This window comes from Armigeres subalbatus, chromosome 2, assembly GCF_024139115.2.
Source record: "Armigeres subalbatus isolate Guangzhou_Male chromosome 2, GZ_Asu_2, whole genome shotgun sequence".
Taxonomy (NCBI): Eukaryota; Metazoa; Arthropoda; class Insecta; order Diptera; family Culicidae; genus Armigeres; species Armigeres subalbatus.
In genome coordinates this window covers 158006898-158034200 of record NC_085140.1, presented here as the reverse complement: position 1 = coordinate 158034200, position 27303 = coordinate 158006898, and the positions used below count along the sequence as shown (strand labels likewise).

At 40.1% G+C, this 27303-nt stretch overlaps 2 protein-coding genes across 4 annotated transcripts in view; both read right to left on the bottom strand.

Moving 5' to 3' along the window:
• LOC134211076 (deformed epidermal autoregulatory factor 1-like) overlaps positions 1-1168 on the bottom strand; it is a 30242-nt gene extending 29074 nt beyond the window's left edge. Inside the window, exon 1 of one of the 2 annotated variants that reach the window (XM_062687658.1) lies at positions 743-1168. In XM_062687658.1, coding sequence (XP_062543642.1) covers positions 743-811 — 69 coding nt within the window. In that variant the 5' untranslated portion in view covers positions 812-1168. Of the gene's footprint in view, positions 1-290; positions 688-742 lie in introns of those variants that run through there. The other variant, XM_062687659.1, reaches the window with a different exon arrangement.
• A 5937-nt stretch (positions 1169-7105) lies between these two features.
• LOC134211075 (catalase) overlaps positions 7106-27303 on the bottom strand; it is a 42356-nt gene continuing 22158 nt past the window's right edge. The window contains exon 2 of one of the 2 annotated variants that reach the window (XM_062687655.1): positions 7106-8839. In XM_062687655.1, the coding sequence (XP_062543639.1) occupies positions 7376-8839 (1464 nt within the window). In that variant the 3' untranslated portion in view covers positions 7106-7375. Of the gene's footprint in view, positions 8840-16950; positions 18580-27303 lie in introns of those variants that run through there. The other variant, XM_062687657.1, reaches the window with a different exon arrangement.

Genomic DNA, 27303 nt, shown 5'->3' with positions numbered 1-27303 from the left:
ATATTGTGGCCAAATTTCATAAAATTTGGTCAACAAAAACCCCCCTGCCAATAATAGTACAAAACCTGCCAAAGCCGTCATTCCCCCTACCTAAAATTAAGTATTTTTTTTCCAACCGTGTACGAGAACCAAATCACTAGCAAAAAAATTGAAGATTCCCTTACGTAACAGTCAATGTAGTTTGCCAAAAAAAATGAGCTTAGAGTCGGCTTTGTTTACATTTGACTTCATACCCGTAATCATTAGCAAATTTAATTATTATTGAACGAAATCATAAAATATAATTGCACCTGGCAACCCTGATCGTCGTTCCCGAATGGGGCCCCTCATCGATGGAATGTTCGTCGTGTCGCTGCGATTCGGTCCGGCGATACGATCTTCAGCTTTCTTGATTGTATGTTCGTATTCGTACACACACACACCCTCAACCGAACGATATACAACCAACAAGGCACCATTTTTCCACGTTCAACTTTTTCTTCTTTTGCAGCTAGGCATTTCTTATGGCCCCACAATACACACACGCAAATTGCACAAAACATCATCGATCTCCGATCTTCGTAGATCCTGCTGAAATCCCATTTTCCAAAACACTAGCCACAGAATATTCCTCCCAATCATAATCCCAGCAGGTCACCAGGAAAGAAAAAGGAAGCCGAACAATGGCAGCGCCGATTTTTCCTTTTCCTTCGGTGGACGACGTAGCCAACTGTAGTGAAGCAAGCGCTCGTGCATTGATTACCTCATCGCCATTTTCGAGTTTGACATGTTCTTCGGCTTCGTCGGAAAGTTCCGGAATTTCCGAGTCCATCTTTTTTCGGGTTTCGGGAACGCGGCGAGAATAGAGTTTTGTTTGCGATTGCTCTAGGAGCGAAAAGTTTTTAGCCTCCCGATCGCGGACGGAGCGCGCGGACGAAATACCTCCGTAAAATTTATTCACTACACACCGACCGACGGACGAAAGGCGACGACGACGACGAATGAATGATGACGACGACGGCTATTGAACGAATCGACCGAGCAACCGCCGAACTACACGAGAACGAGACTTGAAATGGGAATGAAGGCAGAAAAAATATTTCACTGTAGTTACAAGGGAAAAAGCTCACTTTCTTGACACGACGACTAGAAGCGTTCACCTCGACGACCCGAATTTTTCACACTGTGTGAGGGCATTAGCAGTGTTGGCATGTTTGCAGTTTGTTGACAATTGAATACGGTGATTGTTTTGGTCAGGGTGGCTAATAAAGAAAAATGCTAGAGTGCTTTGAGAATAGGTCGTATGTGCAAAAGAGAGTCTCTCTTTGCCTCCATTCTCTTTCGATTATTACAGATCTATAATAAAGTTTACTTCAGATTTCTTGGCAGATATCTAAAGATTATAGCTTCGTCTAGCGTTCTGAAGTGAAAATGTGGCAAAATATGCAAAACTAGCTTATGTACAAGCGAAAGAGAGCGTGAACGAAGAGAGCCTCTCTTTTGCACATACGACCTATTCTCAAAGCAATCTAGAATGTACAATAAACACAATGGACACAAAAATGGCAAAATTTGTATATAGATTTAACTATTTAATAAAGTTAACTAAAATTAACTAACAAACTTTATTAGAGTATACATAACCATTCTTTACGTGAAACGCATATAAAATCTACAGCTAATCAAAAATTTATATTTTATAAATTATTTCTCGTTGTATCTTTCTATAAGGTACTGCATGGATTACCTAGTCTCTTACTGCCAAGAAAGTAGAAAACAACAAGCCAACTAAAGGCCTCCAATAATTATCGAATAACCCTGCTTGCAGAGCAGTACTACTTTTAACAAAATCATTTTCATCGATGTCTGTTATTGGAATTGGTAGGTATCACTAGGGTAGCACCAGCCTTTCTTATGATCGAGTATTTTTTTAATTTTGTAACTGTCACTTTTGAGTTTATTTCTCCAAATGAAACAGAATTGACATATATGTACTCCATACACAGGCCTTGTTGTTTTATAACTTCCTTGACCTCACCTAAGCATTTGATATAAAAGGTTCACGCTATTATTTTTAATAAATTATAAACTTTAACTTTCATAAAGAACGAAAGAGAAATAAATTAGTTCGTGTAGTGCCCTATGGGCTCATTCACAAATTACATAACGCAAAAAAAAAAACAATTTGAACCCCACCCACCCCTCTGTGACTTGTTTGTAACATTTTCTCTATACCCACCCACCCCCTTCGGGGACGCGTAACGTCGGACTGAAAATTCACAAAAAAATATTCATTGATATTTTTAATGAACTCTACTTTAACTTTCTATATTTACTATATAATGCTGTGAAATTTGAATTTAATTAGAGATTTCATTTTTTATATCATTCGTTACCCGTAACAGAACTGAACAAACCCACCCACCCCCTAGACAAGCCGTAACATTTTGTAACGGAATATTGGGTACCCACCCACCCCTCAGGGCGTTATGTAATTTGTGAATGAGCCCTATAGGAATAGATAGGAACTAACGATAAACGCGAGTGAAAACTGCATTCATCGATTCTCTTCATCTATTTTTATTTCGTTAATAACTTAATTGGTATTAAAAGTAACAACAGTGATGATTGCTTCTGGTGCAAAGATGCAATCTTCTTTTATTATTTATTATCACTTTGCTAATTTGCGACTAGATAATCTATATTTATTGCTTCTGATTATAATTTAAAGTCGCAAATTAGCAACACTTCTCCGCCTGTGAAAACGGATATGCAAGCTTTGATGAAGTTAAAAGCTTTTGCTTCGGGCTTTTGACGGACACGAGCAAGCGGTTTCAGCGTTGCCAACAGTACTGTTAATTGCGGGTTGAAATTGAAAGCACAGTGACAGTCGTGGTCTAACGGTTTTTTGTAAGTCTAGCCTGATTTAGAGATGGGCAAAACAGCTCATTGCAGTGAGCGGATCTGATCCGTTCAGCTCATTGAAAAGAGTCAGCTCCTTGGATCAGCTCTTCAGTTCTTTAATGCTACATATATTAAAACATAATTGTTAATATTATTATTTAAATTTTAATTATTGTTCAAAAATTTAAATTTAAAAATTTATGTCATTCATTTATTTATTCATTCATTCATCATTCATCTATTTACCTCACTTTGAAATGGTTAAAATGTTAAGCTATAGTGAGGTAATAATTTCTATTGAAAAACCGACAATTTTAAACTAATAACATTTATTACGCTTTTCCTGACCGTCTAGTTTTGAAGTCTAGGAGTTCATTTAGAATCATCACATTTATTTCTATACAAAAACTAACTCAACATTATTTTCTATTCATAATTCTAAGTTACATTTTGTTGATAACGTTTCTCAAATCGTTAGTTTGAATAATTCAGTCCCTAGTCTATGATATGTATATGAACCATATCACGTGTCATAAGTTTTCTCTTCATACTGGGTGCAGAAAATCAAAGCCTTGTTTGCGCGCTTCTAACCATGCGTAGTTGACATTTTCATACATGCGAGCCCTTTCATCTATATTGGATCCCGAAATGCGAGAGAACTAAAAACAAGAGAGTAAAAAAATACAGAGCACGGTGCTACAAACAAACAGAGTGCACATGTAGCAGTATGCTGGCGGGAAAACCCGTCGCAAGGAAAAGATCCGCTCCGTGCAAGACACAGCACCCAGTTCGGTTCGTTTGAACCACACGGTTCGCCCGCTAGAATCGGTCGCGACTGATCCGAATCGAGATCCGTGTCTGAGCTGGTAGCGCAACTCTCGCTTCCATGTCACAGCAATTTTGAGCTGGACTACATGAGCGGAACTGAGAGTTGTTCGGATCTTCGGATCTTTTACGCTTTGTTCGCTACCGCTAACCGCACTACTAGGTATATTTTGTGTGTCCGTTCGTAGCGCCGAGTATGTGGGTATGGGTTAAGAAATAGACGGCAAGCTAGATTATTTTTGCTTGTGTGTTTCTAATTCCTCTCAGCAGCAGAAATGATTTCTGTTGCTTGGCAAGATGGTGCTGTCGCTTGGCTTGATGGTGCTTGAGGTGCAAATAATAAACGATCAGCACGTGCGCGGTACTGGACTGGAATGCTCATACAAGCTCGCTTGTGTTGCATACCGCGAGCGTGGTATTTTCGTTTGTGTTGTACAAAATACAACAGCGCGCGTACTCGAGTGCGTACGCTCGAGGGAGTTTCTCTAGGCGCGTGTTTGACAATGATTTCATCAATTTAAAGTGAGCTGCTGAGCTGGGCTTCTTTAAAAAAGATCCATGGCTCATCAGCTCAATGTAAGGAAGCGAATCTTTCGAACAGCTCCTGAGCGGAGCGCCCATCTCTAGCCTGATTTAATAAAAATCGTGTGTTCATAAAACAAGCAATAGGTAATGTTTTAAACATAACCGCGAGTATATATATACTCATGAAGGTATTGGTATTGTTCTACCCGTTTTACCCTGCATTCGACGTATTCATATGTTGAGTTTCAAATCAGAATTTGTTTTCTTGTTAAAAATTTGATGTTTCCAATGGCTCCGTAAGAAGGGCATCGAGCACGCTAACTTTCACTTACTCAGTGACTGAGTAAAATTGTATTGCCCTCTCTTTTCTTCTCACGGAAATTTTACTCAGTTTCCGCCAAAAGCAGGATAACTCATAGCTATGAGTAGTCCCGCTTTTGACGGAAACTGAGTAAAATTTCCATGAAAAAAAAAGAGATAGCAATACAATTTTACTCAGTCTCTGAGTAAGTGAAAGTTAGAGTGAGATGAATAATTTTGATCAAGCGTTCCGCTATCCACCCCCAAAGGTAAAAATTCGTGGTCAACAAGCTTGGGGAACTACACGTTCGCTAACCTGTCGGAAAAAAATCAAAATCAAGTGACCGGGATTTGGACCAGAAAGTAATCATGTTTTAAAACGAGGCAATTTTATGCCGATTTGTGACCAGGAAGAAAAATGCTCGAATAAATGTTGGAACATGGCAATATTTATTCAGTATTATATTTTTTCATAAAACTTAAACATAATTAACATAATTGTATGACAAATTTTAATAAATTTTTAAAATTCATCCGATCCGAGGTATACCTATAGATAGATGATGGCCTCTCAATCTTCTCATAACTTTTTTAGTAAACCAGTTTTAGCCAATTTTTAATAAAAAAATATATGTAAATTTCCATATTATTTTAAAATATATTTTTGAATTTTTTTTTCCAAGTGGGGACCCTTGGGAAAAAAACAATAATTTTTCAATAATTCCAAAATGCAATGTCCGATCGGGTCAATTTTCAATAGCAAACAATGGGACCGCATTCCCCGTCGAATGCAACTTGTTGCGAGTAAATCGGATAATGCTAAGTTCCAAAAAGTGTGTCTACAAAATTTGTACACATACACACACACATACATACGCACATACAGACATCGGGCTGCGAAATGGTGACATCTGGGAAGGAGCGACCTACACAGCTCTGGTCCTCACAAGTTCCAATCTCACGCTTCCACGGGTCTTCCGATGACAATCGACCGCCAGCTAAGGGTTTTATGCTTAGCTGGTAGTGCAGCCTGGGCACTGTTGTCCTTCTGACATCAGCTAGAGTGAGTGGGATCGACCAAGGGGACCATCGTCTCTAACTCCTAATCCCAAGGCGTTAAGCGACCCGTGCCGAGGAGATGCATGGTGAAATAATGAGCTAGGCCTTTAACGGAGCCTGTGGGGTTCCTGGGCACCCTCCACAGTAATTGTCCCTTACCGCGTCATGCTGGGCTCTGACGTGGTGGACCTCTTTCCCGAGCAACTCGTGGGACCAAAATGGAAGAACAAGTCAATTCTTCAATTAGTGTTAGTAGTTTAGGCGACAACCCCTTCGCAAGAGGTGGGTTGTTCAGGTCTCCGCTCGGTGCGCAGCGCCAGCGTGGGTCACTTAACCATCTCCCAGGCTACGCCGGTAGAGGTTATAGACGGCCCATGGCTTGTGAAGGCGATGAACCGCAAACGCGATGGGCTTTCGGCCTTCGAGGTGGCGACGGAACAGCTGGACGCCATCATCGACTTTGCGTCATCGAAGCATAATATCAGTAAGGACCTCAAGAGGAGCTTGCTGAAACTTTGAAAGTCGATGTTGGACGCCAAGCTGGAGAGGGCGGTCGGGACGGCCAAGTGTAAACCCGTGAAATCCGTGGAGTCGAGGTCTACCCAGACTGAGGCCCAAGGATTCGCGGACTCGGGCAATGTCGAATTGACCGAGGGCGTGCCAGCGAAGACGGTGGTACCAAAGTCTACCCAGACTGAGGCTCAAGTATTCGCGGGCACGTCGGGGGTGACTGCTCCAACGGAGCAGACACAAAAACGGGAGAGACAGTCACCAGGGGATGAGCTCCCTGGGGGCCGCTCCAAAACGCGGAGGGTTACTACCCCGAATAAGGGTAGTGGGGCTGGGAAGCTGAACCCCGGCCAGGTACCTCCCAAACCGGGGGAGGAAGGACCTGGAAAGCTCCGTCCACCTAGGAAAGACGGTGGTAAGGGGTTACGGCAGGCTGAGAACTCTCAGCCGCCCCAGACCAGGGAAATAGAGGGGAATGACGCCTCCTGGACCCTGGTCAAGAACAAGAGGAAACCGCAGACGTCAAGGGCCGAAAAGAAGGCCCAGGCGAACAAGGGTAGCAAGAAGTCTAGGGTAGGCGCCAATCGCTCCAGGGGCGATGCCCTAGTCATCAAGACGGACGAGGCTAAGTACTCGGACATCTTGAAGGCGATGAGGAGTGACGTCAAGCCCGTTGAACTCGGTGCCGACGTACGTCGAATAAGACGTACCCGGATGGGCGAGATGATCCTCGAGCTGAAGCGGAGCGTCTCGCAAAAGGGCGCCGCCTACAAGAAGTTGGCTGAGGAAGTCATAGGCGAGACGGTCAAGGTGAGGGCACTCACGACGGAGGTGAATTTTTTCAACCCCCTCCCTCCTACGTCACACTTTTTGTATGAAGCATCTGAAAATTTTGTATGGATTGTCTCATTTCTGACAAACCCTTCCCCTCCTTTCTCGAAGCGTTACCTTATTTATTGATGTTTCCTAGTAGGCTGTGATATAATTAATTAAAAGTTACAAATAGGAAATCGTTAAACTTTATTTAGATCGCATAATATTTGAAAGCTTGCTGGATGCTGCAATATATAAAAAATCTCCCGATAGAAAAAGTTTGTAAAAAAAACCTTAAAATAGCCCAATATAATTTCTTTAATTATCTTAAAATTCTCCTTCGTGTGCTTGGTGAAATATTAATAAACCAGAACAGATGCTTGTATTTTTGTGATTCAGAATATCTTATCTCAGAAACATATTAACATAACATACCTCTGCCATTCTGCATAGTGTGTCATTACATTTTTGCCGAGCGGCGTAGCTTCAGTCCCTCAGTCAAACGACGTCCGAAGTCAGCATCAACTTGCGAGAAATTTTTAACTGCCCTTTCTTGAATGAAGGTAGATGCAGCGGACATGTGATTTACCATGTTCGTAATCATACGCTCACGAGCAGCTTCATCAAGCACGCGACGATAAAATATGGATGGCTGGGCGAAATTGTCTTCAGAATCACCAGTCTCGTAACGGTTCACATCGCCAGAAACAGTAAACTTGGAGTTCTGGAGCTTATGCGCATATCCACAAGGTTCTGGTCCGCCGAAAGAATTCGGATAGTAGTTCGGTGCGCCTCCTTGATTGTCGGTAACAGTCATTGGGCCGTCGCGTTGATAGTTTTTGATGGCAACGCGATAGGGACAGTTCACCGGCAACTGAAGATAGTTTGCTCCAAGTCGATGACGGTGTGTATCCGCGTAGGAGAAGAGACGACCTTGCAACATCTTATCCGGTGATGCCTCAATTCCAGGAACTAAATGAGAAGGAGCAAAGGCGATTTGCTCGACCTCGGCAAAGTAGTTGCTTGGATTCCGATCCAATACCATGCGGCCAACTGGGATCAGCGGGAATTCGTTCTGCGGCCAAACCTTGGTCACATCGAACGGATTAAAGCTTGTTTTTTCAGCCTGTTCAAAGGTCATAACTTGAATCTTCAGGTTCCAGCTAGGGTATTCTCCTTTAGCGATGGCGTTATACAGATCTCGAATGCTGTAGTCGGGGTCGGATCCAGCGAGCTCATCAGCACGGTTTGCCAACAGGTTCTTAATGCCTTGGTTTGATTTGAAATGGAACTTGCAGTAAACTGGTTTTTGATCGGCATTTATAAGCTTAAACGTGTGGGAACCGTACCCGTTCATGAAACGATAGCCGTCTGGGATACCGCGATCAGCAAACAAGAACATAATCTGATGCGTTGACTCTGGTCGCAAGGAAACGAAATCCCAAAACATGTTCGCATCCTTCAAGTGAGTCGCTGGGTTTCGCTTCTGAGTATGGATGAAGCTAGGGAACAAGATTGGATCACGAATGAAGAAGATGGGGGTGTTATTTCCGACCAGATCCCATACTCCATCGTCCGTGTAGAACTTCACCGCAAACCCTCGTGGATCCCGAGCGGTATCAGCTGATCCACTTTCACCACCGACAGTGGAGAACCGGATTGCGAGCGGGGTTTTCTTGCCGACCTTTTCAAAAACTTTGGCCGCACAGTACTGAGTGATGTCATGAGTTACCTCGAAGTAACCAAATGCACCTGCTCCCTTGGCGTGGACAACTCGCTCTGGAATACGTTCACGATCGAAATGGGCCATCTCATCGATAAAGTGGACATCCTGCAGAACAATGGGGCCACGCTCGCCGACAGTAGCGGTGGCTGTCTTAGTGCCCAGTGGAGCACCATTTCCAGTAGTTGCTACGGATTTGTCCTAAAAAAGAAAGTAATTGAACAGTTATTGAAATGATCAATAAGGGATAACAATATATCTATAGAAACGTATTGCGACGGATTCTTGTTATTCTTGTTATAATGAGCAGCTCGAAATAGCTCGCAGTTGTTCCCGTCCTGCTCGTTCTTTTTTGTCAACAAATGGGCATGAGCTGCACAGCGAGAAACTTCGAGCTACTTCAAGCTCTTCGGTCAAATCTATCTTTTTATTGGATATCCAACAAGACGATTCCTATACGATTCACTAATGGAATGCGTTTCATACGACAATCTCATGAAAAATTTCAAGTTCGTTTAACAAAAGTATAACCTGGTTTCGAACCAATACCCGAGCAGGAGCGACGACCTCGATAACTGAAATTGGTATGATTTAGCCTTGCATAAGAGGTAAAATACCAAAAAACATTACAAAAAATTACTATGTCTGAAACTTGATTATGCATATGTACAACATGTGATAGATTTAGTTCGGAAAAGGTATTGGAGGGTAACCGCCCCTTCGGTGGGGTTTGATCCCACGACCCCAGTTCGCATGACAGGTGCTTTCCCTACTAAGCTACGAAGGACCTCCGTCGTCCACCGCAGCTTAGCGGGTACTGATGAAACCAAATTCCCAGCACCAGGTACCAGCCGATCTCTCGCAATACATTTTCAGAGCTAACTCTCTCAAATGTATTTTTGTACACATGTCAACCAAGTAGGATGAGTATTTAGTATTGTTCGGCTCCTACACACTTGCTTCATCAGCAACGGCGCTCAATGAAGTAGGGTTGTGTGAGGTTGTGCCAATTTGGTCGTCAGATCCCAACCCGACCACACAAGCGAGGTCATACTGAATTCGCCCTATAGTAGACCCCCTGGGGGTCCATAATGGGAAATTGCTGCCCTATAGTCGACACTTCATTTGATTTTCATGTTTCGTTTCGGGACGTTCTTCTTCCCTATTATGGAACCCCCAAAATATTCCGTTAATGAACCCTCTCGCGTTTATTTTTTAAGAATTGTAAAAAATCATCTAATTTAAATTTCCATAGCATTTACAGTGATCAAATCATAGGACTGTAAGGTAGGTTCTCCCGATGGAATTTCATAGCAAAATGTTTACATTGTACTGTACACCCAATTTTTTTTACACGGTTGGTATTCTGGAATTTCCCGGTTAACCTGATATTTCACAGTTTTTTAAATACCACGTGAATTTTTTTGATTTTTTGTGATTTTTTTCTTGGGGTTAACTCATAGTTTCGTTAACGCTAAGGGTCTCAATCGACTAAAAACCACCCGTGTAAAAAAAGAACTGGGTGTAATAATGCAAAAATGGCTGGAGGGTCCACCGGTCCACTATTGGTTGGGGGTCCACTATTGGACACTTTACCCTACATAACAAACCGACAAGTTATACTAATGACATACTGGTGGTATTCGTACCATGGTACAAGTTGTACCACTAGTGTGTCACCTTGTACCATGCTGGTACAAGGTGGAAAACCATGGTACAATCCAGCTTTTCGCGCACGATAATGGCGGCTCTGTGGGTTTAAAAGTGTATCCGTCCCTGTACTTCTTTGACATCTGGCTTGGGTTTGACATTCCGTTTTCCTCCTGTTCCAGGGTGAGGGAAGAGGGTAATCGAAATGTCAAACCCAAGTCAGATGTCAAAGAAGTACAGGGACGGATACACTTCTAAAACCACAGAGCCGCCATTACCGTACGCGAAAAGCTGGATATGTACTAGGGTATATAACCGTGGTACTTGTACCACAAGTGTGTCTTTAGTATTAGGCTTGTGAAAGCATATTTTGGCAAAATACTTTTATGGGCCTTTTCACGAGACGTTTAAAAACAGCTGATTTTATCGTCAATTGACAGTTCTTCTATGAAAGTGACAGCTTCGGACTTGCAGGCCTGTTCAGCGGTTGTAAACAAGTGCAGTCTCGGCAGTGTCACATGAAAAGGCCTATTGGCTATATAGCGCCATTAGCGTTCTAGTACTTCAAGATCTATCTGGTAAAAGGGAGAATGTCGCAAGAGAGAATTCTCTTCGTCGATTTCCCCTCTTTTATTGTCTATCCGGAATAAATTTATACCGCTTTTTATACCGAAGTTGGATTTTTCTCCAGATACAGGCAACTTTCCAAACTTCGGAAATAGTGCGCTGGATTCGCCTAAAGATGCACTAAACAACGCATCAATTAGTTTGACAAATAAAACTTCGGAAGAAAGTTCGGTTCGGAAGTCCCGACTTCCGAATTCTAACTTGGTGCTACGCCGACAATAAATAAAAGTGACAAGCAGAGGATTTCTTTGCAGTTTATCACCTCAAAATGCAAGTTCGCATTGTTTTCTATCGTGCTGAGGTGATAAACCACAAAGAAATCCCAAAACGGGGTTGGACTTTCCTTATACTGTGCATTAAGTATGATATCAAATTGAAATTGAAATATTGTGTTTATTGTGCAGTATAAAACAAGTCTAAACTCGTACTGCTTACCGTTTTTAATTAAATTGCTTCTAGAATTTTAAAGAGAGTTTCAAAAATTTCTTCGTATGTTTTCCCGTGCGAATATTTTTGATTATCATATTTCTGCTTCTTCCTCTTCTTCTTCATGCAACATCAAAGCGCCAATTAATCACGTCGAAAATCACGCAACAATGCAATACATCTCGTTGAATATAATTTAACAATGCAACACATGCCGCTTACGCCGCTTGCGCATCCGACTGTTCTAACTTCGTGTGTTTATTGCTTAACCGGCAATGTTTACATCCAGCACCATGTTTTTGGCTTCAGGCGAGTTGTTCGTGGATGACAGCCGTTTCATGGGGGCGCCTTATACCTGTTCGCGTGACCAACATCTAGTTTGTTCTAGTTTGTGACCAACGTCTTGTTTGCTTGGACCTAGCAGCCAAGGTACCGGTACTATAAGTGTCAAACGGCCAAGTTATAGCCTATTCAGATTACGCCATTTATGATCATAAATATCATGATAAACAACAACCTGATGCCATCACCATACATTCAATTTTCTTTCCGCTTTAAAGCTATCAGCACACTGTTTGTCATAATGACAAGTATTTGTCAAGTCAGCCTGATACCCATGTCGATTTCTAATCGGTTTGATAGATGTCCGGATTAACTTGACAAATATTTGTCATTATGACAAACAGTGTACTGCGGGCTTAACACGATATTGATTGCGATAAATAATCTAATCGTAATCTGAATAGGCTATTAAGCTTTTTGAACACTCAGAAATATATTTATACTAAATAGTTTAAAAGTCATTCTAAACGACTATTCGCCTGGTTGACCCCAAGCTCGTATTCAAACCTACAATACTGTCATAGTATAAATTTAAGAAAAACGTTCTTTAGTATAAATACGCTTTATTAATGTTTAGTTTACTTTCGATTTGTCTATAGTTTCTAGGTTATGTTCGTTTTTCTTTATTTTTTCTTATTGGAAAAGTTAAAATGCAAGGATAGTTTGTACACAGAGAAAGTAATTATTATTTTATTAAAATCATGCAATAAAATACACAAATGTTCGCACAAATGAGACTTGTAAATGAGAGAATTGCTCGGGAAGCCCACCGGAGCTAAGAAGTCGGAACCTATTCGATTAACTGGGGGTGGATGGGTACCGCTGGTCTTGATCCTGTGCTGAGCTGTCCTCCAACAGAACTTCGAGTAGCAGCGATTGATGACTATTGTAGACCTCGGCCAAAGCATCCGGCTCGGGATCAATTGTCGCTCGGTATCTTTGTCATCGTGCATGCGCTTCTCTAGGGTATAATAATCGAATCCAGTTCTACGTTCCTTTTTCGGATAATCGACCGAAACCGCTAATAAATTCCGGAAGGGAGAAATTGCACTGTTGCATGGATATTAAAATATGTGCCATTCGCGATAGCGGCCGTGTCCATAAACAGAAGTGCCTGTTTGCCCAGAAAAACTATCATGGATCGAGCTTTGGATGCGGTTTGGGTCCGTTTATCTAGGAAAAAGAGCTCGGTGAACAGCTACCTGGTGCTAGCCGGGAGGATATAGATTTTGATTTTGCGCCTGAATCTGAAAATATTTTTCAATTTAGTTTGTTTGTAGTGCATTTGGATCAAACTATCGATGATAGTCTAGGAGTGAACTTTGAATAATACTACTTACAATTCCACCGGCACCGCTGTCTCGAAGCCTTCCAAGCGTACTCAAATTTTGCCGCTGCGCAATTTCTCCCCCTGTTGGGACGATGTCGGAGATTGCAGCTCCTGGAGCTGGAGTGGCTGGCAGTGCCATTATCTTCTAGTTAAGATGCTTTTCTCCCAATGGTAATGGCCGCAAACCTACACCTTTCTCACAAAAATCTGTAATTTCTTCGCAACAACGCTACGACTCAACTGGGTGAATCAAGTAAATGGAAGAGAATATGAAATTTCGCAGAAGACAAAATTTTATCTAAAATACTGCTGCGTTAATCTGACTTAGTATAAAAAATAATGTGCGAAAGTATACTTTTTAAACTATGCAATGTATAAACGTCAAATATGACTAAAAAGTTTAATTTCAAATCCATTACGGATTTATTTCATTTCTGAGTGAAGCATATTTTGGCAGAATAATTTCAATGGTTACAGCGCCACTAGCGTTCTATTACTCATTTACTGTAAAAACCTTCGGAAAATGCTTCGGATATTTTTTTTGAAATTCCTTGGTATTTTTTAAGAACTCATTCAGAAGTATCTTAAGGAAAACTTTAGAAAACACCTGGAGGAGTTTTTCCGGATATTTTGCTTTTAAGAATTGTTTGGAAATACTTCGAGAATACCTTTAGAAGCTCCTTTGAAAAATCCATTCGGAAATCTTTCGGCTATTCTTTCAAGAATTAGCAAAAATCCTTCACAAATCACTTAACACTTTTTTTTAAATCCCTTCAGGTTCCCTTTCGAGAATTTCTTAAAGAAACCATACGAAGAATCGTCCGGAAATTCATTTTAAAATTCCTCCGGGAATTCTTTTCGATTTTTATCTTGGAAATTCCTCCAGAAATAATTTAGAAAATTACTAATCATTCTAATGAACACTTTTTTTATGATTTCTTTGAATAATTCCTTGGAAAACTGATCCCGAAATTCTTTCGAAAGTTCCTCCAGGAATTTCTTTGAAAAATCCTAACTAATCTTCTTCTTCTTCTTCTTCTTATTGGCATTACATCCCCACACTGGGACAGAGCCGCCTCACAGCTTAGTGTTCATTAAGCACTTCCACATTCGAATGTTCCGGAAGGCGACATCAAGAATGCCTTTATTTAAACAAGTGATAAAAACCAGGATAAGTTGCGCAGTCAGCAGACAGAGTGGATTACTGATGCAACTTGGCGGAAGATTAAGAAGTGAAGGAAAGCAAAAGCCACGAGGTTGACAGTGGAAGACATGACAGGTCCGTTACTTACCGACCCATCTGATCCGCTGTAAAGTTGGTTCGAGCACTTCGAGCAACTTCTTCTTGTTTCGACATCTGGCAAGCCATCAATATCTTGGCAAGGCCACCAAGGATGTGATGCATCAACTCCGAAGCACCATCACTGCAGGAGATTGCAGCAGCTATCCAAAGCATGAAATCGAACATGGCTTCCGGGATCGATCGCACATCAATAGAGAGAGATGTTCACAGCTGATGACCCCATGCTATCTGTACAAATGTTGCATAAACTGTTCTGCAATATCTATGACACCGCCACTTTACGGGTCGATTGGATGCAGGGCGTCTTAGTGAAGGTCACAAAAAAAGAGAATATGCGACAACTGGCGGAGCATCATGTTACAGTGCATTGTTCTCAAAGTTCTATGTGCAAAGTTATCCTAACTCGGATACAGGATAAACACTACTTTCCAACGGTAGCAGGTAAAATTCTGCCCGTGTAGATCATATGTGGATTCTAAGGTAACGCTACGTATAATCTTGGAGTAGGTCAACGAATTCCAAGAGTCCCCTATTTGACATTTATTGGCTACGGAAAAGCTTCCGATCGTCTCAACCACTGAAATCTGTGGGAACGCAAGGAAAGAATCATCGGCCTTATCGAAGCACTGTACGATGCTTTTACGTGTAGAGTCCTGCAAAACGTAGATTTGTCTGACCCAACCCGGGTAGTCGTTGGAGTAATGGAACGTACACACGGTCAAGCAGTTTGACCAACATTGACTCCACCTCTCGTTTATTCCAACATCCATCAAGTTTTACCAACAGTGACACGAACAATCAATTTATTCGACCAACAATAGTGCTGTCCAATGAGCAGCTCGAAGTAGCTCGAAGTTGTTCTTGTCACGCTCATGCCCGTTTGTTGACAAAAAAGAACGAGCAGGACGGGAACAACTTCGAGCTACTTCGAGCTGCTCATTGGACAGCATTAATATCACATATGCAACGTATGCAACGTACACACCAGTCAAGCAGTTTGACGAACATTGACTCCGCCCCCAAGAAAACGCTTCGGTTGCTGCTTTGTTTGAACGTGTGTGAAGTTGTTCGAACAACCATTTGACAGTTGGCGGCTCGGTTGGAAAAAATTAAAACGGTTTGATTTTGGTTTGAGTTGTCGGGGGTGGAGTCAAGGTTCGTCGAATATGTTTGAGCATTTGTAGTGCAGTTGCACAAACCCCCATATATTTTTTGATGGTTGGTGCTCAAGTTGGCGCTTTCGATTTCGATGGGAAACCTCCAAACATACCGGAAGAAACCTCCAGTGATTCTGAAGGCAATCCACCAGGGATTCCGACGGGAATGTTGCAGGAGTTCTAATCAGAATCTTCTAGGGATCCTGTTCCAAAGATTTTGTTGGAAATCCTTCATGAATTCCAACGTGAATGTATCAGGGATTTTGTAGGTAATGGTCCAGGGATGTAGAATTAATTCTGCAGGGATTCCGAAAAGAATCCTCCAGCGATTCCGAAGGCAATCCTCCAGGGATGTTGAAGCAAATTTTTGGGGAAATCCGAAGCAAATCACTGAACGATTTCGAAGCAAATCGTCAAGGAATTTCGAAGTGAATCGTCAAGGAAGTCCGAAGTAAATCTTCGAGGAATTTCGAAACAAACTGTAGATATATTCTAAAGCGAATCGTCGAATGATTCCAAAGCAAATCGTAAGAGGGATTCCAATCTTCAAGGGATTTCGAAGCGAATCGTCGAGGTATTCTGAAACAAATTAAGGAATTCCGAAGCAAATCTCTGAACGATTCCGAAACAAATCTTTGAACGATTCCGGAGAGATTTTGAAGCAAATCCTCAATAGATTATGAAGTGTATCTCCCACAGATTCCCAAGGGCATCCCTTAACGAAACCGAAAGGAATCCATTGTGAATTCTTTTGGATTCCAGTTTTCCTTCCAGGAATTCTTCAGAGATTCCAATGAGAATTCCTCTCGGATTCTGATGAGAATCCTCCTCGGATCCTGATGGGAATTGTGGAGATTATCATGCTGCTAGGCAAGTGGAAGTCTACTCGAAAACTGTCACTCCAGTCCGTGATGGATGTCCACATATCTTCAGCTGCGGGCGAAGTACCACGATAGCTTTGACTGATATTTTGGAGGCCCTTCGTTGTTGTTCATATCAAGCTTACTTTGATGCTTTCAAATCAATAGGATAATGCCTTTTCATAATTAACACCATTTCTATTAGCATTTCTTCAGTTATCAATTAAAAACTTTTCTCTGTCCGCCATTGCATGAGTATGTATTTTGGGTGGCAAGTATAATGGATACACTATGCCCAAGGAGTCAAGAATGTTTCCCACCCGAAAACATCCTAGACCGGACCGAGAATCGAAGTCGCCATCTCTGGATTGGCAATCCTACGGCTTTGCTCGCAAGGCTAACTGGAGACTAACTAACTATCTACAAAACGCTAATTAGACCGGTAATCTCCTATAAAAACGAGAACTGGATAATGTTCGTGGAGGAGCGAAGGCGATAACGGAATTGGTGCCAATTATCTTTTTCGACCACTGTCTAATGTACATAATAAACAGCATGTAGGGTACCATAGGGCGTATTAATAAATGTATGTGATATTGTTAAATAAAACCAATAACTAGGAAATCGTTAAACTTTTATTATAATCTAATATTACCCCAAAATACTCAAAGCTGGTTATACGTAAAAAAGTGAAATTGAATGTGATACATATATTTGCCCCTTCGTATTTTTTTCGATTGGATAATAATGTGCTGTTGCGACGCGATGCGAATCCTCACAAACTCTTACATTTTAGCGCTGCTGCGCAGTTTCAATCCTTCGCTCAGTTGACGTCCAAAGTCGGCATCGACTTCGGAAAAGTTTTTCACCGCACGTTCCTGGATGAATGTCGCCGCATTGCTCATATGGTTGACAAGATTGGAAATCAAACGCTTGCGGGCAGGTTCGTTCAGCACCTGGCGATAGAACACAGCGGCCTGGGCGAAATTTTCTTCATCTCCGGTTTCGAAACGATCGACGTCTCCGGAAACGCTGTATTTCGCGTTCTGTACCTTGCGGGCAAACTGGCAAGGTTCTGGACCGCTGAACGAGTTCGGGTAATAATTCGGAGCATCTCCCTGGTTATCGGTGCAGTTCATTGGTCCGTCTCGTTGGTAGTTACGTAGCGATACCCGATAAGGACAGTTCACCGGCAGTTGGGTGTAGTTGGCTCCAAGACGATGACGGTGGGTGTCGGTGTACGAAAATAGACGTCCCTGAAGCATTTTATCCGGAGACGCTTCAATTCCAGGAACCATACTGGAAGGATCGAACGCGATTTGTTCTACTTCAGCGAAGTAGTTCTTCGGATTACGATCCAGAACCATGCGACCCACCGGAATCAGCGGGAATTCTCCTTGTGGCCAGATCTTGGTAAGGTCAAACGGATTGAAGGCAACCTTTTCAGCTTGCTCGAAAGTCATAACCTGGATCTTCAGAGTCCAACTCGGGTACTCTCCCTTGGCGATGGCGTTGTACAAATCACGAATGCTGTAATCCGGATCGGATCCGGCAAGTTCGTCAGCACGTTTAACATCCATATTCTTGATGCCTTGGTCCGATTTCCAGTGGAACTTACAGTACACTGGTGTTCCTTGGGCGTTGACCATCTTAAATGTATGGGATCCGTAGCCATTCATGAATCGGAAGCCATCAGGAATACCACGATCACCAAATAGGAACATAACCTGATGAATAGTTTCGGGACGCAAGGAAATGAAGTCCCAGAACATATTGGCATCCTTCAGGTGAGTAGCAGGGTTACGTTTCTGGGTGTGGATAAAACTAGGGAACAGAATTGGATCGCGGATGAAGAAGATTGGAGTGTTATTTCCGACCAAATCCCATACTCCGTCGTCGGTGTAGAGCTTCACGGCAAATCCACGCGGATCACGAGCGGTGTCAGCGGAACCACTCTCGCCTCCCACAGTAGAGAAGCGTACGGCGAGTGGAGTTTTCTTACCAACGGCATTGAAAACCTTGGCCGCGCAGTATTGACTGATATCGTGGGTCACCTCGAAGTACCCAAATGCTCCTGCACCTTTAGCGTGCACTACACGTTCCGGGATACGCTCGCGATCGAAGTGGGCCATCTCATCGAGGAAGTGCACATCTTGCAGCAGTAGGGGACCTCGTTCACCCACGGAAATGGAAGCAGTTTTAGTTCCAACCGGACATCCCGTGCTGGTAGTTGCATGATCTAGGCCCTTGGAGTGAAAAAATAAAATAAAATCTTACTTTATTAAGAAATGATTTCCGGTTTCTTTTTCCAGAGACCAAGCACTTACGAACACAAATGAAATTGAACAAACCGTATGTTGAAACTGGGAAATATGAAACTGCACATTCATAGCATCCGTAGAACGAAATGACATTTTTTTATTACTGACAGCACAATGACATTATAATGGAGCATACGCACAATTAGTACATTTAATGTTAGATAGATAAGTGGTTAAGAATGTTATTGAAAATTTACATTAGTAACGTACATAATGCAGACTTTGACTTTATAAACATTGTAAAAAACAATTAACAGTAATGCTGACAAAAATATGTTTCAATTTTTAGAAATTTGTTCCTAAAAATATGAGAATTAGAACCAGACGATAATTAACCCAGAAAGCAAATTTAAAATCGTTTGAATTGATTTTAAATTTATACTAACTCATAACATAATTACAAAGTGCAATAAGAGAGCTTGTAATAAAAATTATGTTACAAAACGCTGTTGTTTTTAGAACAGTTTTCAAAGTTCTTACAACACTTGAGCGAACATATATTCTAGTGCTAACGCTCTTATGAATGGTTTCAAAAATTTCTCCAGGATACCTAGAGAATGAATAAAAAATCTAAAACATGCTTCTAATAGAATACTTTTTTTGCAATGGATTTTTGTTCTTGAAGACAAGAAGATCATTTTGCAAGGTCAGATTAAGGGGGCGCCGAAATCAAGGATTACGCTATAAGGCATAAAACAATTTTATTTTAAAAACTGATTATGGATTGGTCTAATAGTCTATGGTAGTAAGTAATGTAGAGCAAACAGTTTGATACCCATATTACGGAGTTCGGATTAGTTTAATTTTTATCTACTATAGGGCCTTCCTTAGCCTAGTGGCTGGGTGCGATTCCCGGTGCCGGTCTAGGCAATTTTCGGTTTGGAAATTGTCTTGGAAATAAGAAGAAGACGATTGAGGCCACCGCTGGAATTTCAATGCAATGGTCAAGTCTTTATTTCGATAAAGAAGCATCGATAACTCGGAATCAAATTTGCGGTCCAATTATTTGCTTTGTTAACCTTCCTGGAGCTTTATTGAGAGTGTTGTACTTTTTAGAATGGCGCGAGTCCCGGAAGGTTAACATTGTTAGGAGGGCATTAACTGGTTTCTAAAAGAATGTCCTTAATGACTCTCAGTGCTATTTGTGGATTATTCTTCTCACCACATAATTATAATAATAGCAAACGAAGTTTCAAAATTGAAACATCATCGGATCTTGTTTAAATTTTGCTGAGTTGTTCAATATAATTCAAACCTGAGCTTGAAATAAAGCCCTCTCCAAAGAACTTTTTTAATTGCGTAAAAACAAAATTAAAATCAGACAACTTTCCATCTGTAATGCACCTCGACGAAAATGTTGGCGATAGCTCGGAAAAAACTATAATTTATTTGCCAATTTTTCCTAAGAAATCTATTCTACATTTTCGGAAGAAGATCGCGACCACGATTATTTCGCGTTTTATCCAGAATTTTTCAGAGATGTTGGTGTAAATCAAATTCAAGTCCAGGAAATTTTCGACGCTCTAATGAACTTGGATGCTTCGAAGGGACCTGGCCCGGGCACGATTCCACCAGTATTAATAAAAAATTAGCAAAAGAACTCACTACTCCTCTATATTGGCTTTTCAATAAGTCTCTGGAATCTGGAATCTTCCCAAAAATATGGAAAAGCTCTTTTCTAGTACCAATATTTAAATCTGGTCGAAAATCAGACGTACGTAATTATCGTGGCATAGCCCTTATCTCTTGCATTCCAAAACTTTTCGAGGCAATTATCAACGAGAAGCTATTTTTGCAAATCAAAAACAGAGTAACTGACACGCAACACGGCTTTTTTAAAGGTCGCTCGACCTCAACAAATCTGCTTCAATTCGTAGACTTTTCATTGAATGCAATGGATAACGGCAACCATGTAGAAGCTCTATATACGGACTTTAGCAAGGCATTCGATCGCATTGATATACCTATGCTGCTTTTTAAACTACACAAAATTGGAATTGAACCACGACTCCTGAAATGGCTTGAATCATACCTAACTGACCGCCAACAAATTATCAAATTTAATGGACACAAATCAAAACCAATTCAAGTCACTTCGGGAGTCCCTCGAGGCTCTCATTTGGGCCCTCTTCTTTTTATCTTGTACGTAAACGACATTTACTTCATTCTGGAAAACATTAAAGTGTTAATTTATGCCGATGACATAAACTCTTTATGGAAATAAGAAATGAAGTCGACATCAATGTATTCCGCAATGAAATAGACAAATTCTACATATGGTGCCAGAAAAGCCTATTAGAACTGAATGTAAAGAAATGCAACTTAATATCATTCAGCAGAAAAATACCAAAACATTTCAATCGCATTAGGGAATCAAAATGTGGAAAAATGTGAAAGAGTAAGGGACTTAGGAGTAATCTTAGATTCTAAACCTATTTTGTAGACCATTACAACACAATCATTCACAGGGCTAATAACATGCTGGGGTTCATAAAGCGTTTCTGCTATAACTTTCATGACCCATATACAATTAAAACACTTTATGTAGCTTATGTTAGAACAATAATGGAATATTGCAGTATTGTACGGTCTCCTTTCTCATTCACGCACGAAGAGAGATTAGAATCTGTACCAAAGCAATTTTTAGTATTTGCTCTTCGTAAATTAGACTGGACATCTTTTCCACTCCCATAATACAAAGCACGCTGCATTCTTATTGACATACAGACTTTGAAAGAGCGGTGTGAAATAGCAATGGTTTGATTCGTAAATGGTATCGTTTCGCAACGTGTTGATTCACCTGAAATCTTATCAAAATTAAACTTTTATATTCCTTTAAGGCAACTTCGAAATCGTACCTTATTTATAACAAACTATCATCGAACAAACTATGCCAAATTTGGACCTTTGAATCGAATAATGGACATTTACAATCAACGAAGTCGATAGCTTCTCAGACTTTACAATGTCTCGGCAGAATCTTAAAACATATTTTAATAGAATTTGAAATCGCAACATATAAGACAAACATTATAACATTTTTTATCTGCCCTATTTAATCTCTAGTTAGTTTTTATTATAAATATATGTTAAATATTTCGCAATCTATGTATATTAGCATTAAGATATGAAAAATTATGTAATTTATATGTACTAGGTTGACGAAATAAATAAATAAAATAAATAAAAGTGGGGGCAGATTAGGTCTGATAAACTTCCAGTCCGGCTATGCAAAATGCATTACATAATTTAGCCAACATCAGTCAAAACTATAACAAAATTTTAAAAATTGTTAGGTTAATGTGGCCAGATGTCCCGCGTTTCGCGGGACGCTGCATTTTTCAACTTTGTTTTACAAATTTGTTACAATTAATTCAGCCTTACACATATTTTTCCAATTTTTTTAGGCCAAAATCTATGCGAAATGCACTTTTGGAGAATCCATTTTCAAGCTAGTGGCGCCATCCAGATAGGCGTCCCGCGTTTCGTAGGACGCTTGCTGATCACATTATGTTAGGCGGATGTCTGCACACAAACACCCAGGTACCAGGTTCTAGTACATGCATATTGAATGTTATTTGAAACATTTTCAAACTACTAAACCCTTTAATCTCAATTCTTTTATTTAAGATTCGAATTGTTTTCCTAATAGGGGGAAAGACGGCTTTGGCAGGTTTTGTTCTATTATTGGCAGGGAGGTTTTTGTCGACCAAATTTTATGAAATTTGGCCACAATATTCTTTGATATGCAAAGAATGTTTAGGCCAAATTTGAGCATAATCAGTCATAAAAAACCCCCTTGCCAATAATAGAACAAAACCTGCCAAAGCCGTCATTCCCCCTATAAAATTTGCGCATTTTTTCGTTAATAATAGATTGGCGCCCAATGAAAGGTTTGCCAAAGTAGCCTGGAGTCCATGCTACGGCCCTGGATGTTCACATTATATTGCTTTACAACATCTTGCCGCGTGTTCCAAATCGAATTTTTGGGTGATTTACGTAAGTGTATTATAGTGATGAAAGCATTATAGATTTATACTTGATGTTCATAAGTATTCTACTTTAAACGCGGATTTACACAATTAGTGTTACTTGAATACATATTGTTGTTTTAACGACGTAGAGTACAATTATTTTATACAGATTTGTTTCAAAATAACGGAAAAATGCGTAATGATAAAACACGAATGCATTTCCTTCAAAGTTTTAATTCTCGATCAGAAGTGGGTCCAGTGCTAATGCATCCAGTCAGTGCACCGCGTTCCATATGCATAACCTGTCGTCTGCCTTTCTCCGTTGCTCAGTGGGCCAGTTTCGCCAAGTACCAACAGCTTTTATCAGAAAAATAGGATGTTGTCGCAGCGACCAACCGGTTTCCTTCTACGATGGATGCAGACTGTGTTTGCAAAAAGCTTATTGCAGGTTGGACCGGTGCTTCGACTTTATGCTGTATTGCTATTCGTGTATGGGAAACGTAACTTGGCAGACTGTTTTAACGAACATCCAGAAGTTAAGTTTTATACACTTTTACAAATATTTGTATGTGAATGTCAATATCACAACCAAATAATAATGCATTGTTTAGCATTGAGCATTAATATCAAATATGGAATGCTAAAAAAAAACTGCATTTGTTATTATGTCAGATCAGATCAATGGAAAAGGTTTGGTTTCCTTGTTGGCACCTTGTTGATATGTAATAGTAAAAATTGTACTACACAATACACAATACAAAATAATGAATATCATTGCGAAATTGTAACTGTTCCGATCTAGGGAGAATGACGGCTTTGGCAGGTTTTGTTCTATTATTGGCAGGGGTTTTTTTTATGACTGATTATGCTCAAATTTGGCCTAAACATTCTTTGCATATCAAAGAATATTGTGGCCAAATTTCATAAAATTTGGTCGGCAAAAACCCCCTGCCAATAATAGAACAAAACCTGCTAAAGCCGTCTTTCCTCCTATCATTATTATGCGGGAATGGTATATTTTTTTTGGGAAAGACTAACACGAAGTAACTATTTCTAGTTGGTCGCTGGATTGAATAATAAAAACACATTCCAGACCGGTTTGGATTCAGTAACTTCAATTTAGCTGAATATAGGAACCCATAAAAATCATGTAAATTGTATTAAAACATGTGTATGCTAATCGAGACTTTTTCGATACTCACAGAAAACTAAGAAAAGAAATATGGCTTTATAACGCCATGAGGTGATGTTAGGAGCGGGTTATCGTGTTTGAAGCTCAAACTGTGATTGCTTCGCCAACTCGATAACTATAAATAAGCCTTGGCTCGAATGGTGATCACAAGCGGAAGTTTTTCTTCTGATTAGCGTGGAATCAACCGTGTTAATTTGAATGCACTTGTCGCCTCAGAAATTATGAACTTCATTCTCCAATTTGCTAATTTTACCAAAACCGATTTTTTTTATCTTATATTTTTGCCCAAGTTGAATCTAGTAATTATCACATTATGATAACGATTTCTGAAATCACGACAACGGGCAAGCTTAATCTAGTGATTGTCACAATGAAATAATCATTGCATGAAATCATGCAAAGCAACTTTACTAGCGAATGCAATTATTATTAGTACGATTTCAACATTTGGCGTTGGTATAAATTTAGAGGAAATTCCTGTAAAAAATCTAAAAATATTTTGGAGGAAAATTTAAAAAAAATCTCGTGTAGAATCAATCCGGTGGAACCTGAGGAATTCAGCTATGAGTCATTTTCTCGAGGCCGAATGAGAGAAAATAGACTTTAAATATGCTTCAAGGCGATCAATGCTGGGGAACTTTTTTCTCCAATATTCACTGGCCAATTCGGTAGAAGCCTTTCAAGAATTTCAAATGCTTTTGTCATGTAAGTCGCTTTATCCGTTACGAAAGCAGTAAGAAAATTAAAATCAACATTGTATGTATATAGCGTCTTGAAGACACTTAGGGAGACAGTTGAATTATTGACAAAATCCAGGTAAATGAGTTCAACAGTAACAGTTTCCAGCAATGCTTGATTAGAGGTCGTCCCCAGTTACTAGGGGAAAAGAATAGGATAATGAATGTTCTAAATATAATCAAATTAAGTGTGAATTGGCTCAAATCATTTGTTATCAGACATACCATTTGGGTATTTCCCATCCTTTAATTCTCGACTTTTATGGATTTCCCAGACAGCTTGTTATTTGATACATGCGGTGAGAAATGCTAATTTATGTTCTAATATTTTTAATTTTGATCACATAAAGGCGTAATATCGGAGTGTTAATAACAATGACGAACATCTTTTCTCTTTGGTGTGCTTATCAGGCATGTTAATTCAATTAACACGTTGAAACTGGGATTCGAATTCATTCCATAGTCATTGTTATAATATGGATCAAATCAACTAAAAAAATAAAAACCTTTGTTAAAGAGACGAGCCAGCCGCTGATTCTTCTTCTTCTTCTTCTTCAATGGTTCTACATTCCAACTGAAACTTGGCCTGCAATCTCCGGATTTGAAATCCTACGCCTTCGTTCGCAAGACTAACTGGAGACCTGAAAGTCTCTTTTATAATAATAAAAATTGTTTTGTTAATATTTCCAGTTTCACTGTGACATATCCTAATACGCAAACGATTAACGAAATGAATCGTTGAGTTTCACTAATAGAAACATCCCTTCGTGATTATGCACCAACAAGCAACAAGAATGCACAAACCGGTCGGTCAGAACAATTGGCCAGACCTGTGCTGTCACGGAGATGAACTTGCATTTTCCAGAACAAGTTCAATGTCGAACAGCGTGCGTTTGTATTGGTTGACGTGCCTCTAATCGAATTTGAACGGATAACGCTCGAGTCCAGTATCCACATGCCGCTGTCCAAACGTTTCTTGCGCACAAAAAATGCTACGTTTCGTGATAAATAATTCATTAGCAGTAACAACAACTACACTGGAGGAGAGACCGTACCGGTGCATGACAAACTGTCATCAACTGTTTAATGCGTTCAATTTTATTTAAAAAAGGGATTTTTACAAATGCATCTACAATCTCCTAATTATTGTTGTCAGTCAGCAGATATCTAGCATGAATAATTATTAATCGAAGGTGATTTTTTACAATGGCAGGTATGACTAACCGCGTTTGATCATTAGCCCGGTAGTTGCTAGTTGAAACTGTGGTTATATAACCAAATAGCAGACAAACACTCCCGGTCAGTCGTAGGAACTATACGATCAAGTGCCGGCACTTGAGATTTGCAACGACCATTTTGAGACGTCACGGCACTTTGAGTACCTGTACCTACTAACCGCATTTATGGTAACTTATTTATTCGCGTATAAGTGCATGGCAATGCATTGCTGCAAGTCTGATGCCTCGGTATATGCATAAATGATTAAACAGGGTTCAATGATTTCCTTTTCCTCAACGATGCCAATCGGTGCTGCTGCAGGTGGTGCTATATAAAAAAGACTCCCATTTTCTCTCCGTTGAAATATTGAATAATTATATTAGGTGCATGTTTTGCATTCACTGTTGTTCACGCCTCGATGATGAGGCGAAACGGATGCCTCTGTTCTATGTGTTCTACTGAGAACCTCAAGGTTGTTACGGCTGGTGAACCGTGAAATGGGTAACTGCAACGGAAATCAGTCGACCCATTAGGACATGCTACGACCGCTACAGGGTGGAAAACTTTGCTAATCAATAGTCATCAAATATGTATCAGCTTATCCATTGGCCTACCAGAAGCTCATTTCCGTCTACAATGCAGAAAGGCCGACTCAATATAAAATCATACTGCCAATTTATTTACTGATATCGAGTACACTATCCTAATTCATTGTCGTCACAAAGCTTAGAGCTTAATAAGCACATCGATTATCTATATGAATAAAATCCAAGCTATATATGTACCGTCGTGCGGGGCTTCTTTTGACTCCGGGGGCTACTTTGGATTTTTGATTTTTTATGTAAACTAAATGAAAAAAAATCAAATTTGAAGCAAAAAGTTGCCATTCAACTGTCAACAAGACATCCGAATGTTGATAATGGCAAATTGATAGAAATTCACGCAGTAATTCTTGTTTCAAAATGTCCAAAGTAGCCCCCGATTTGTCAAAAGAAGTATGTTCGCTAACTAGTACTGAGCCACTTGACCGAAATTTGGTACACACATTCTCTATCCTAAGGAGAAGACAACAAAGGGAGTCATTGAGAAAACGAGCAATTTAGAGTAACTTACAATCCCCAGGACCGATGTCAACCAAATTTGGTACAAATATTCTCTATACTAAGGAGTCAATTATAAAGGAGGAGGATGGGTCATTGAAAATAAACGTGTGGGAGGGAGGGGTATTGTTTAGACAATGAACAATTTAGCGTAAATTTTGAACCTGTGGACCGATTTCAACCAAAATTGGTACACAATTTCTCTATCCTAAATGGAATATTATAGATGGGGTGAAAAACGAGCAATTTTGTGTTATTGCGAAAAGATGAAGGGTGTTTTTTTTCACAAAAAGAATATTTAAATTAAGTAAACACATGCAGCGATTTGAAGAAAGGAAAAATGTAGAAGAAATCTGAAAAGTGTAGAAAAATGACACTGATATAAGATAGATGAAAGAGTAAAATAAATAAAAGAAGTATATGAATAG